Source organism: Cystoisospora suis (genome assembly GCF_002600585.1).
Source record: "Cystoisospora suis strain Wien I chromosome Unknown contig_1370, whole genome shotgun sequence".
Lineage (NCBI taxonomy): Eukaryota > Apicomplexa > Conoidasida > Eucoccidiorida > Sarcocystidae > Cystoisospora > Cystoisospora suis.
The window spans coordinates 10,397-24,348 of record NW_027154170.1 but is presented as its reverse complement, the minus strand read 5'-3'; the positions used below and the strand labels follow the sequence as shown (position 1 = coordinate 24,348).

Here is a 13,952-nt window from a genome sequence, read left to right as displayed (position 1 = left end):
ACTCTTTCTTTTGGTCTCTTCTTAGAAGTCAATTCCTCCTCGCGTCTCTCCTTTCCATCCTGATTAGATTGAAAAGAAGAACCTCAAGCTATGCTACCTCTTCTTCAACTCTTTCCCCTTTCGGACCTCTTAGCACTCGTTCAAAGAAGGGGGGGGGAAGGTGTCTTTCTTTTTTCACACATACCTCCTTTTTATCAATGTGTCTGCACCAAGTCTCTCTCCTCTCTCCATACGCATCTCTATGTGTCTAACTGCATCTACATATATGTACGTTCTCCATATCCCAAACACACATCTTATATACATGCATAAACTGATGATATAGACTGGTCGTTAAGATACATACCCGCGAGGCTCCCCTAAACCGGGGTATGGAACCGTTCTCGGGCGGCTTTATGGTTATCCTTTCTCTTCCCGTCTTTCCTCAAGACTCCTCTCTTGTGTGTTTTTCTTTTCATTTCGTCCATCCAACGAGTGGGACCTTCCTGCTTTTCCTTTGTTTTCTGCTGTGTAGAAAACACCGACACCTCGCCGTGGCGAAGTTGTCGACTGGGGGGGTAGCGGTGAGCAGCGCGAAAATCTGATGGCGATTCTTCTTTGGAATAATAGAACAGGAAAACAAGACGAAGAGAAGAAGTGAGCCAACACGGACTTTCCTTGCTTTCCAGATGAGACTTCTTTCTTCATAAAGATGAAAACAAAAAGATGCTTCTTAGTCTTTTCATTAATAAAAAAAAGAAGAAGAAGAAAAGAAGGGTGTCAAAATAAGAAGCCCTGCCAGTCACGAACAGTCACTCGCTCACTCTCTCTCTCTCAGCTCCCTTCTCGTCTCCCTTGTTCCATTCATTCCTCTGAGAAAATGACTGTCTTTTCTCTTGTTCTTTTTCTGTAGGTGAAAGGCTTTTTCTTTATGAGTTTAGTTGATCTCCCTAGAGGAGTTCTAGGCGTCTTCATTTGTTTCATTCGTTAGTTGTATCGTCTACCGGTTTCGATCTGGCTTGCTTTCCTTCTCTTTCTGTCCCGATGTCTTTCCTCCTGATCTCGTGACCTCTTACTCCTTGTTCGCTTTCTTCTTTCCTCTTAGTCTTCTGAAGTAACCTAGAAGTTTGTTTCTTCTTTTTGCTTTGCTTTCTTTTCTTCTCTCTATCCGTTCTACTAGCTCTCCATTCTCTTTTTGTTTCCTTTCCTTCCTTTCTTCTCTACTTACTGGGATAAAGGGAGAGATTTTCTCAAGAAACCATTCAGTCCGCTTCTTTTCTGTCTTTATTCCCTAATAGCCTTTCCTCTCTTCCACTCTCTTCCGTTTCTTGTCTCCGTTCTTCATTTATTTCGATTCGTCTTTTTCCTCTGGTTCTCTTCTCTCCTTTCCGCTACTAGGACTTGCGCCCACCTACGCACTCCATCGTCCTCTCGAGTCTTCTCTTCGCTGCAGCTTCACCAATCTGGCTTTTTTTTTTTCTCAAGAAGAGATTCCTCCTCTCATTACGTACCCTTTCTTTCTCTCTGGTTTGCACAAACACCGGCCGGGGTGAGGGAAAGATCCTTATCAGGTCATTTACCTGCCTCCTCTCATTTGGGTACACTGCCAGCTTCTTCATCGTCTGTTTTAACCGGCGAGTTATCTGTAGCTTGTCATTGCTAGATATACTCGGATCGAGAGAGGTCATTCAATCTCTTGTTCTTTTTCTCCCCTCTCCAAACAAGATCGTCTTTACCAACATGTCTCCGTACCAGTACCTCTTCAAGTACATTATTATCGGAGATACAGGTACGGAAGAACAAAGAAAGGAATTTTTCTATAAGCTTCGCGGGAGGAGTTGTACTAAAGGATTCGAGCAGTAGTTTAAGCTGCTTACATGCTGAAGAAGAGTAAAAAGGCACCCTATAGATGGGTATGTACATGTGTGTGTCTCTCTGTATACCAAGAGAAACGTGGCTATCTTTGTGGCAATCTTCACTTCATATAGCACATTCCAAGCAAACATCTTCTCGTCTACAGGAGAGGTCGTTGTCGCCTCTTGCTTGTTTCATCGCGGCATGCAAGATGCGTGGTGTGTGTGGATGTCGGGTGTATGTACACCTGGAGAGGCACGTGGAAGGGCCTGTGCTGCTGTGTTGTGTTTCTTTTCTTGAGAAAATTTCACGTCTTCTTTCTTTCTTTCTTGCTCCATCTAAGTCTATTATGTTGTACATAGGTACACATACTACGTTTGCGGGGTGTAGGTATACGTATACATATGGAGGGTTCTCAGCTCATGTGCCTCTATATACACCTATATATCGCGTATATTATATGTATATGTATGTATGGCCGTTTTCGAAAGGATACAGGTTTGCAGGCACATAGATGTCGACGGGTGGATGTACAATTCCATGTATCTATCTCCACTGGTATCCCGTATCTCTTTTCTTCCCTTCCACTCCAGACTTCCTTTGCATGTCCTGAAGTAATCTATGTTGATATACATATATTCATCTCTACTCTAGATATAGGGACGTCTCATCGTCTTCTCTTAGCCTTCTTTTCTGTCGTGCCTATATACTATATATCGACATCTACGGGCATATGTATATATACTCCACCTACGTGTGGTGTGGTTACTGTAGGGGTGGGAAAGAGCTGTCTCCTGCTGCAGTTTACTGATAAGAGATTTCGAACAGATCACGACTTGACAATTGGCGTGGAGTTTGGTGCTCGCCTTGTGAACATCCATGGACGGCAAGTGAAGCTGCAGATCTGGGATACGTAAGACTGAGGGAAGAGGAGGAGAAGAAGAAAGACCCAAGAGAGGGAGAGGGCAAGAGATCCAGAAGAAGAAGAGGGATAGATAGACAGATAAGCGATAGAGAAACAGTTAGGGAAGGAGAGAGAAAGGGAGAAAGGAAGCTGAAAGAAAAGATACTGAGGATTGTCTTTCTGTTTTCGCTTTTCTTTCTGTTTACGAAAGGGAGAGATAGAAGGAAAGAAGAAGACTTGGATTTTGATAGATGAGTACCTGGCGTTGCTACTTCATGGTATGTGTAGGAGGTAGTACGACCCACCGGTGGATACGCTCATGTGTCGACTGGTGAAGAGGAAGCTAGGTAAAAGTATTCTTCTACACTTGTATGTGTCAAGGGTGAAGTAGAAGATCTTTTTCCTTATGCAGATGTCTATGTATGTACGTATATGTAATGTATGTATATGCATGTATATGCGAGTGTATGTCTTCAGGTGGGTAAGTGGGCTAGTGTAGGGAAGTAGTACACATATGGATGCTCGCTCGAGGTGTGTGTCTGTACCGGGTTTGATGTGCATGTTTCTCTTTGTGAAGGTATACATGGGAAGTATGTATATGTGCCTCTATTTGTGAATATGCCTGTACAGGTATGTGAGTGTATGTGTGTGTGTGGCTTCACGTATAGAGATATAGGTATGTATCCCTCTCTATGTACGATCTACTACGTGTCTCTTCCCTTTCTATTGTCTATATATACGCAGAGCAGGTCAGGAGTCATTTCGATCCATCACACGTTCCTATTACAGAGGGGCTGCCGGAGCTTTACTCGTCTATGATATCACCAGGTATTCTCTCTCCTCTCCTCTTCTCTCCTCTGTTCTTCTTCTCTCATCATCTCCTCTTATTCGTCTCTGTAAGATTCCTTTACTCTATGTTCTCCGGGGAAATCAAGACACACACCCTACGTCAAAACTCTTCAAGCTGCGAGCGTGAACTGTCTCCTTCTCTCGCCCAGGCTCTCTCTCTTCCTCTATTTCTTATCTAGATATGTCGTACAGACAGGTAGAGAGGCGATGAAGATGGAGCGAGTGTCTTTCTTTACTTCTCTTCCTTTTCTTGTCTTTGTCATCTGGCTCCTCTGTTTTCCTATCTTTCTGTAGAAGAGACACCTTCATTCATCTAACCCGATGGCTGGATGAAGTCCGGCAAAATTCCAACCCGCACATGACGATTATGCTCATCGGCAACAAGTGCGATCTAGAAAGAAGAGAAGTCACTTTCGATGAAGGTAAGGAAGAGTGAGAAAGGAAGAAAAAGAAAGAAAGAAAGAGTGAGAGAGAAAGAAAGAGAAGAAAAACGTTGCTCTGAGCCGGGGTGACAGTCGAGGCAGATTATATATCCTTCTCCTGTTCCTCGTGTGAATAGTGCTGTATGTGATATAGGAGGTCTCTCTACAGATTTCCCGGGAGTCGCGTTTGAAGGAGCTTCGTGACGGGGGATACATAGGAGAAAGGGCGAGCTATAAGAGTGGAAAGACGATTATGACGATGATGCGACAAAGAGAAAGTTAAAGAAGAAAAAGCAAAATACTACGGTAGTTGTTCGAGCCACCTAACACTAATCTGGAAGCAGATTCCATCTGTAATAGATAGGTAGAAAGAAGCTACAGGATATAAGAACGGAGCGAGAGAGAGGGGAAGAGGAGATGAGAAGATGATCTGTATGTTTTTAATTAGCTGAGGAATGGGATTAGAATAAGAAAGAAGAGCCGTCGATAAGCCGCCGGGGAACTGCTCTCTATTCTTTCATCCAACCCATACTGCGAGGACCTCTTGACCTTCTGCTGATGCTCTTCTATGTGTCTCTTCTCTACTCACTTGCGCGTTCCATCTCTTTCCCTTGCTCTCTCTCTCTCTCTATATATATATATATATATATGAGTATGTATATATGTGTGTCTCACATGTATGTATGTGTGTGTCTCTGTGTATATGTCTGTTGATCTGTGCCTGTACAGAAGCAGAGAGAGAGAGACGGTGTCTGTATAGGCGTGTATATGTTTCTTTTGTTCTTGAATACATGAGTATAGGCGCTATTGGTGTATAAGGTATGGGGTTAATTCACATAGTCGTGGGGGTGTATCGAGCTCAGCACGGAAGACAGCTGCACTGTCTGTGTACGTCGTTGTCACTCCAGAGATCGTTCTATTCAAGTGGTATTTCTCTGAGGTGTTCTCTTTAGATTCTCTTGGTTCCTATTCTCTTTCACGTATATCTCTCTTTCTTCCTGGAACATGCGTGGGCCATCACGATGGCATTTTATCCATCTGCGCGTATGTATATGTATGTGTATACACGGATGTAGATGTGCTTTACATATATGCACACTATACGTACATGCGTGTATGTAGATATATATTATAGGGATAGATGTTGTGATTGGGTGGCTTTAAGTGACTTCCTGGATTGTTTTGGTGAGAGAAGAAGAGACGATGGAAGCGAGATATCTATAGTGCATGCATATAGTTCGTGTTAGGTGTACATACACCCGAGGTGTTGTGATATGGTGGAGTGTATGTGCGTATAGGTGCGACGTTTGCTCGTCAGCATGGATTGATTTTTTTAGAGACATCTGCTAAAACTGCTCAGAATGTCGATGAGGTGAGTATGAAGGACAAGAGGACGAGGAGGAGGACACGTGATCCATGCAGAGATCTCTTGTTTCTCTTCCTTTTCTTTCCTTTACCTTTCTTTATCTTCTTCTCTTTATCATCTCGTTCCCATCTTCATCGAAGAAAACGACAAAGACGGAGAAGAAGCAGGATGACGTCTATCTTCACTCTATCTGTCTGTCTTTACATACCTGTCTGTCTATCGTTACCTATGTATTTGTTCTCTAAGAGACGGGCATACGTATCTATAAAAGAGATATCTTCCGAGAATCGAACTCGTTCTACTACTACCACTGCAACAACAACTACTACTTTCAACTATTCTTAGTCTAAGGGCTCTCCCTTCTCAAACAAGCGAGACAGAGACACCCATCCCTCTATCTACTTATTTATCTCTTTCTTTTTTCCGCGTCTTCTCCTCTTTCTATTTCTTCGCTCTCCTTTCATAGAGACGGCTTTCTTCGTGGGAAATGCATACGCGTGTCTTTTTCTCTCTCGGTGTGTAGGTACATACACATATACATACATATATATATATATATATGTATTCATATATATAATATATATGTATATGTATGTCTGTGTGTCTGGATTGGTTTGTGACTGGTGATTTTTGCATGCGTAGGCGTTTATTTTGACAGCCCGCAAGATTTATGAGAATATTCAGAGAGGCATTTACGACCTGAGCAATGAAGCCCATGGAATCAAATGCGGACCAATCAACTCCTACGCAAGCCGAGGTGGCGCTCCACAGTCTGCTTCTGGTAGGGGCTTCCTCTCTATCTCTCTCTCTGGATATCGATTCAGATCCGGATCGATCGATTGATAGATAGATAGATATCTTTCTTTTGCGGAAGAGTTCTTCCGCTACTGGTCTTCATCGTTGTCTCCTTATTTTTGGGGGTCTTCTTTTTCTTTAGCTTCTTTGTTGTATACACAGTGGGGGTGTTCCAGCCAGCGGTGTAGTAGACGGGGCGAGAGCTAAAGTGACGTGAGCATTCAGCAGTTGTCTTCTATGTATTTGGAAGAAGCAATTGGACGTGTGTATCATCATGTCTACCTAGGTGCGTCTCTATGCATGTGTAGCTCTGGAGATAGCACTTTAGTCGATATGGAGATACGTCGAAATAGATAGCCATATATAGAGGCATACTTTGGTATACGATACCTGTTGTATATGATAGTGCATGCATCTATCTCATTTCACTCCAAGGGGGTGACTATGTGTCGCTGTCGATTCGTTCACGTTTGTCCCCTCTATACACAATCTAGGTGTACATACAGTTGCTGGCATGCATGGGAAATAGACACGAATCGAGGGAAGTAGCAGTTTGTCCCACACTCTATCAACGGTGAGAGACGACAACAGTGGATTAGCAATCCACCTCCTTCTTTCTCTGCGTCTTTTTCTCTCTCTTACTTCCTTTCCTTCTTTCTGTCGTTCTTTCTTTTTAGATTCCCACAGAGGGTTGACTGAACAGAGGACATCAGGCGGATGTTGTTCGTGAGATGCACACGAAGAAGAGAAAGAAAGAAAGAAAGAAAAAGTGAGAAAGAAGGAAAGAAAGGGCCGCGAGATCAAAAGTCGAGAGAAGAGGAAGAGGAGAAACATAATGCCTCTTTCATTGTGTGTTGCTGACGGAGAAGAAGAGAGAAGGAAGACGAAGAAGAAAGAGAGAAGCGTTCATAGAGTGGTAGGTAAAGAGAGTGATGAAGGGAAAGATGTAGAAGAAGAAGAAAGAAGAGGTTTACTTTTGAATACAAACTTTGAGAGGGCTAGACAAAATCCATAATTGGCTAGCTAGTTAGCTAGCTTGCAGAGATAAAACTGAGATTACGAAGAAGGAAAAGAGAAGAAGTGAGGTGAGGAGAGAAAGAGAAAAGAGGAAAGAGAGACAAAGGGAGATCTAGAGATGATTCCAAGAGAGAGAAGAAGGAGACCAGGAGGTCCTTAAGAGAAGAAGAAAGATAGAATAGAAACTCTTCGCGTGTGTTGATCTTTTTAAAGTTTGTTTTGCCCTCCTTGGTCTCTCTTCTACTCGGTCTGTCTCCATCTCTCAACTCCCCCTTCTCGAAACCTTTCACCTCTTTGCTTTTTTGCCTCAGGGACATCTGTCTCTCTTTTGTATGGTTTTTTATCTCTATGTGTTTATCTATGTATTTATAGGTCGTTTATCTCAGTGTATATACATCTCCAGCATGTTCATATGTGTACTTCACCGATAAATGATGTGTAGTTAGCTATGCACCATTGGGAACTTCTATATATCTATGTATGTCCCTATCTATGTATCTCTCAGTCTAGCTGTCTGTTTATAGTAGGCAGATAGATAGATAGAATGCCGAGGAAGTGAGAGAGAGATAGCTAGATAGCTTAAAGATAGATGAGAGAGAGATCTTTGTACGTTTAAAGAGGAGTTTGAAAGAGGGACAAAAGAAGTTGCTGATGATGTCTGTCGAGGACTGACCTATGATAGACCGTTCGCCTCCTTTTCTTTGTTTCATCTTCATAGCTGATATAGAAGAGACAACCTTCTACTTCAGGCGAGTCGTACGTTCGTTCCTGCGTGTCTCTTGTTTTCTTTCTGTCTCTCTTTCTCCGTTGTCTTTTCTGTTAGTTCATCCTCGGTGCAGTCGGTCTATCGAGCTTTTTTGTACGCATCCTCAATAGATTTCTTTGTGTCGATTTAGCGGTTTGTCACTTCCGTGTCTTATCTGCCTTCCTATCTTTGTCCCTACCTCCGCCTCTATGTATTATGTGGGTCTCTAGCTCTCTCTGTGTATGCGGTGGAATTGTCTTTCGTCTTTCCTTACAGCACTTTTCTTTCTCTTTTCTATCATACCACTTCTTTTTTAAGCCGCGGGCGAGTCTCCCTCTCTCCTCCTACCATAGTTTATCTGTCGCTCTCTCCGGTGTGTCTCCGCCTCTTCGGTTATTCATTCGCAGAAATATCATCGATCTTGTAGAAGATAAACCTCCTCCTCACTCTCGGTCGATATTTTTCTCTCGATGTTCCTTGCTCAACCCTCTATCTTAATCAGTACCCGAATATAAGACGATGTGGAGGGGGGAGAACGGATTCAGACGCGGCTTCGTTCTGTGTAAGATTTCGTCCACGGTTGCTGCTGTGGACAAATATCTTGAGAGATAGTCAGATAGACACATTGTATACATGTACGTTTGTAGAGGGATATGTATATACAAGCCGTTCTAGAGCACATACGCACGTCAAGGTACATATATATTAGCAGGAAGACAGGTAAGAGCATGTAGATCTAGATCGATATGCAGATGACTTATTCCTCGCCACTTAGCGCTACGATGGACACAACTGATGCGTGGAGCAACGGTACTACTAATCGGACTAACTTTGAGCTGAAGGACTGCCGGGAGAGACTTTCGGGAGAGACAGGACGAGAAAAAGCGCTACGAAGGGATTAATAACGAAGTAGGAAGGGCAAAGGTTAACCGCAACCATCATGCCTACTGCCGCAACTGTCTCGTCTGTTCTGTATCTTCACGTGAAGCTAGTTGACTGCGGCTCCAGTGTTGCGAAACAGGCAAAAAGCTGCCGTCTCGGGTCATGCCGAGTAGATGTGCCGCAGGTGAAACAGGCGAGGCGAAAAGTCCGTCCTACGCCGTTTGATCTGAAAACCGGGTGTGAATGTTTCTACACCGCTGCGTCTCCATCTATAAAAATGCCGTGACTTCGCGATCTTCGGATCGAGTCGACCCCCGCTATTCCACGTAGCCTCCCGTATTCACCGAAAGTGAGCCTGTCATCTACTGCCGGGCACGTCAATGTTGACGCCCGTAGTCCAAGTCAAAATTCCTTGGTTCTCCTGTACAAATGAACAGTGTTTGCACTTTGGATGCCAAGATCACACCCACCACATGCTTGGGGTGAGAAACACACAAGACGTGGAAAAAAAGCAGAACCTGTCGCGTTGAGTTCGAATACGCCACCTGTATGCGCAAGCCTCCTTGCTCCTGCTGTCGCGCAGAATACGCGCCCACAAAAACTTCCCGAACATGTGCAGCTGCTAAACAAGTTCCCTTTCGTTATCAGACGATCGTAGCAATGCTTAGTCGTGCACGACCTCGAGAGTGCCTGCTGGTTCTAGTCCTACTTGTGCGGCCTCAGCATTAACAAGATGGCCGTTGAATAGAAGAACTGCATCGTCTGAGGGGTTCGCTGAGTCGATGTTCGGCTGATAAATAACAGCGAAGAAGAAAGGGCGGTCGAGACGTAAGTCGATGGGTTCATCGAGTGACGCGGAGATTAAAGCAATGCTGCCAGCTGATGCAGCCGTGGCAACAACACCATTCTCATCGGCCTCGATTCCAGCTTTGTGAATCCACATGTCGAGTTGCAGATTGTCAAAACGATCCGTCATGCGAGAGAAATCCGGTACCAGATTCAGACGAGTAATGCCAACGGCTTCCATAGCAGGAATGACATCAATCTTGCAGGAATCCGGAGTGATGTTGAACTTGGGGATCGTGACGATAACCTCCCTATCTGGCTGGTCTGATGAACCGTTCATGGACGCTCCGACAAGCAGATCAAGGCGGTGGTGAATTGCGGTCAGATCTGTAGCAATCTCCTCGTAGTTATCGGAAATCATGACGTACATCCCTAGCTTCCTGTCGGTGAAGGGGAGACGGATGATGGTGCCTCTGCCTTCGATATGTGTGTACTGAATCTCATCAATTCTGAATGTTTGCTGCATGAAAGTAGCACGCTGTTCTACACGCTGGTGATCCGGACCAATACCGAAGAAAACGCTCTCGAATACCGTGTTAAAGTGGTCTAGCCACTGGGCCTTAAAAATGGCTGCATTGACAGCAAGGAAATTGGGTAAAGAGTCCAAATCACCAGGGGATACAAGCTCCTTGATCAGACCTTCCGTTTTCTCGCTAACGAAAGCATTGATGTCCTGTCGAGCTGCTTCCGGGTCCGGGAAGTCGAGAGCCTTAACTTCTCCACCAACTTTTGCGATGCGATGCTTGTACTCGGTCAGCTGATGATCCTGTGGGTTGCTGTTGAGGTACACTCGCTCCGCAAAGTGGAAGACCGCAGGTGGCACAAGAGGTGGTGGAGTTAGTCGCTGAGTCTCTTCATTGAAGAAACCTCTCATTTGCTCGAGAGTCTCGCCGCCCGCGGCCATTTCCAGTGTGCGGAACATACCCAAGATCGAAAACGGAGAGATGATAAGGTTGTTGAAGCACCTTTCCTTATCAGCAAGCAATACTCCGGTGTATATCCAAAACTGGGAATGGTGCAGGGAAGATTCCGCAGGGCCGGCGGCCCCGTCATCTGCCCCCGGACCAGCCCCGGCTACCAGCAGGACGGCAACCGAGAAGAAAGCAAAGAGCGCGTACCCCACATTCCGGCTCTTAAGAGAGCGGGAAGGCAGGAGGGAAGACAACGCCGCCATGTTTCTTTACTTGCACTGAGACCAACCAACCACAAAGTATTCTCTTTCGAAGCCTCGTAGTGGACCAAGGAGCTAACTGGAAAGGAAAAAAGTGAACACAATAAAATATGACTTCACATTTATATGGAGGGGGCCCCGACGGACTGTAGTGCGTCTCAGTTGCAGGGAGGGGTGAGACAGCGGCGGGGGCCGGCCCCGGTGACGGGTGACTCCGTGACAGGGAAATGGTAGCCCCCACCCTTCGGGGTCGGGTGGGGGCGGAGGGGGGAGCGAGGGCTAGGAAATCCGCACCAACCTCCTAGCCGTTGTCAGTACACTTTGGAATAGCTTTCCGTTGGCTTTTCGTGGACCGTCATACGTGGTTCTCTGAGGTATCTGGAAGAGAGTAAGTCAGTATTCCGTGCTTTTCTGTGGGCGTCACGCCGTGGGGGGGCCGTAAAGTAAAGGGGTGGTGGGATAAAACGCAGATTGACACTAACGGGAAAGAAGCAGGCTTGTCGGGGTGTTTACTTTGCACACTCCCGTGTAGTGGCTCCTGGTGCAGATGGAGGAGTCACCCCGTCTTTCCCAGTCGTATCCGCACCCGCAGCTATTGGAGCCCGAAAGACCTAGATAGGCAGAAATCCGCGTCTCATTTTCCACGGTTAGATTATCGATCCCAGAGCACAATACTCCATTTCTCTGCGACCTGACCAGAGATCGACTTCATACGTGTGTTCGCGGTCGATGGAGAAGCCGAACTCTCGGTGCGTCGGTACTCACGAAGCATTGCTGAGCAGCAGAAGCCTGTTCAGCCGGTTTCACTGGAGAGTGAAGCGATGGCGTGGCAACGCCCCCAAACTGTAAACGGACAGCCCAAGTACAGTGGTCTTCCCTCACTGTCTTACGTGTAGCCCTTGTCACATCTATCAGATGTTTGCTTTCCTGGGAAAACTGATGAAAGCCTCCCCTCAAAGAAAATCACGGTGCAGTGCCGACCGCACAGGCACTTGAGAAACACGCATGAGTGCAACGCAACGGTAGGATGGCGCAAGTCCGTCGGAATGTCGAGCGGCCCGAGTTCGACCTAGTTTGAGAAAAATTAGTTCTGGATCCGACTGGCACCCTTCTTTTGCATTCGGTTTGGTCGGACGGAAACACGCTAGGCGTCGCCAGGCGCCCTCAAAACATCTTTCGCGTCCACAGTAGCGACTTTCCTTACTGGTGACAACGCTATAGAAGAGAAAGCCTCCTTGCCGTCACTCAAACTTGACACTGGTTAGCGATTCACTTCGCGTAGTTGAAGAAGTGGCAAGGTGTTTGTTTTTGCGGACTCATGAACACCAGGACTGTGCAAATAGAATGTGAGAACCGGCTCCCACTTCACCGAATCTTCGCCTACGGAGTCCTGGATTAACGTAGCATAGCTCGGGGCTGCTTGTCACTACTCAGATGAGCGGGCAGCGAAGCAGGTCAGAAAGACCTGGTCACCAGAAAAATTCTCGACCGCCCTTTCGCGGTGTTCATTTCATCGAGAACGCGTGTGGGACAATCTGCAAGTAGTGGTGAGCTGACCGTGCGGTGGTATATACACTTGCAGCTCAAGCCGCAGGCTACTACGAATTCCGCCGCTCAGACTGCAGTCCACTCGGGGGACATCCGCGTCGCAAGCCGGATAGTTGCTCTCCCGATTGGTCAGCACGGAGCAGGAGTGTACTGGCACCTCAGGTTTCTCACTCCGACGCATCGCACAGTAAGCGGGCGAACGCCGTACTAACAAAAAAATCAAGCTACGAAAAGTTAAAAGAAAGAAAGCGCGTCAGTGACGACGGCAGGGCTAGTGAGATTGGACCGACGAAGCACTTGCTGACTCAGTCTGCTGGCGTGTCGACTCTTCTACACGTGTTGTTCTATTCTTACTGTGGCGATAACAGACTCACACCAATGTGGTCGTGGCTTGGGGACCAAGCACGGGACAGCACCTTGAAGCTGTAGTCTCACGCTGTTCTTTGCAGGCTTGCCAGAGCCCCAAACCAGAATACAGGACATTGGTATCTTTGCAAGAAGGATCCTCTGGTGGTATATTGCTGGCGTCACTGGCTTGGACTGAGGTCGGTCCACCTGCGACTCTGCAATGTGCCGGCTTGCGCATGTGGAGCTTCAAGCGTCCGCCCGAGCACAAGTGGTGTTCTTTCTTCGCTGTTTGCTTTAGTTTCTCCTGGCCACTCGCGAAATTCTCGGCACGCGCCCTCTCCCCACTCGCCGGAACCTGCTCTTCGTGAGGGCCCTCTCTGGTGCCAGAATGCCTGGAGTACCCCTCAGAAGAATGCGCGCAGTGGTCGCCACAAAGACGAAAGCAGTACTCACCGCTTCCAGGCAATGCTTTGTCTGGGCTAGGGAATCCAAAACGAAAGACCAGCACAGATCTGGCAACTGCCGAGATGGAAACCCGAGCCAACACAGTTCACTGAGCCAAGCTCACTGAGTGGGACCGAGAGAAGCACCCATTGCGACTTTCACGGCGGAAGGGAACAGCAGGACAGAATGCATTTCAGAGAAGACAGCAGGAGAGATACAATCCCGGAGGGCAGTGTCTAACGCATGTTTCGGCCGAAACGATGCTTTGCGGGTTCCCCCTGAGACACAGAAGGGGGCGAGGCCCACATGACACGGAAGACCCTGCTCCCCCAGGCTTAGCAGTAAAAATGCAGACGCTAAGCACTGTGGCTTATTCAGAGAGGACGAAGAGCGTAAGAGATCCTAGACACGTGACGTTACGCACGGAGATCAGCAACATCCCTCTCCGCCACACAAGTTGACTCCGTAAGGAGCTCCGAAATAAGGAGAGGTAGCATCCGGCAAGAAAAGAACAATGCACCGTTTTTCACGAGAGACCGAGGGGTGCCGCACCCGTGACACTCATCTTGCAGCCTTTGCTTGTATGCATAAGATACAGGCTTCGTCTTTGGTGGCTGCCTGCGGGTTACCCCGCAACTTCCGCGTTACTTTCCAAGCGCCAAAGACCGTAAGGTTTTCCGTATATCTTTGAGACGTCATTGAGGCGGCATCGCATAACTACCATATGCGCGTATCTCCTCTACTTATCCACGTAGCGATGCGTATACATATGTGTACAGCGT

The 13,952-nt window shown here is 46.7% G+C and overlaps 2 protein-coding genes across 2 annotated transcripts; one reads left to right on the top strand and one right to left on the bottom strand.

The window, feature by feature from the left end:
- Positions 1-514: 514 nt before the first annotated feature.
- CSUI_003155 (gtp-binding protein yptv4) lies at positions 515-6,154 on the top strand (the record flags this gene model as incomplete). The annotated part of the gene is made up of 7 exons (XM_068063353.1): positions 515-636; positions 1,629-1,768; positions 2,608-2,746; positions 3,482-3,565; positions 3,881-4,008; positions 5,307-5,380; positions 6,017-6,154. Coding segments are annotated over exons 1-7 (756 nt in total), but the record flags the coding sequence as incomplete, so codon positions are not given.
- Positions 6,155-8,163: 2,009 nt separating this feature from the next.
- Positions 8,164-11,274, bottom strand: CSUI_003154 (serpin (serine proteinase inhibitor) superfamily protein). Its single transcript, XM_068063352.1, has one exon. It carries the CDS (start codon positions 10,831-10,833, stop codon positions 9,478-9,480), a length of 1,356 nt encoding a protein of 451 aa, XP_067924672.1. The 5' UTR covers positions 10,834-11,274; the 3' UTR covers positions 8,164-9,477.
- Positions 11,275-13,952: the final 2,678 nt, after the last annotated feature.

Bases quoted from the DNA above. Each gene is read 5' to 3' on its own strand.
- CSUI_003154 (XM_068063352.1), bottom strand. From the start codon at position 10,833: ATGGCGGCGTTGTCTTCCCTCCTGCCTTCCCGCTCTCTTAAGAGCCGG.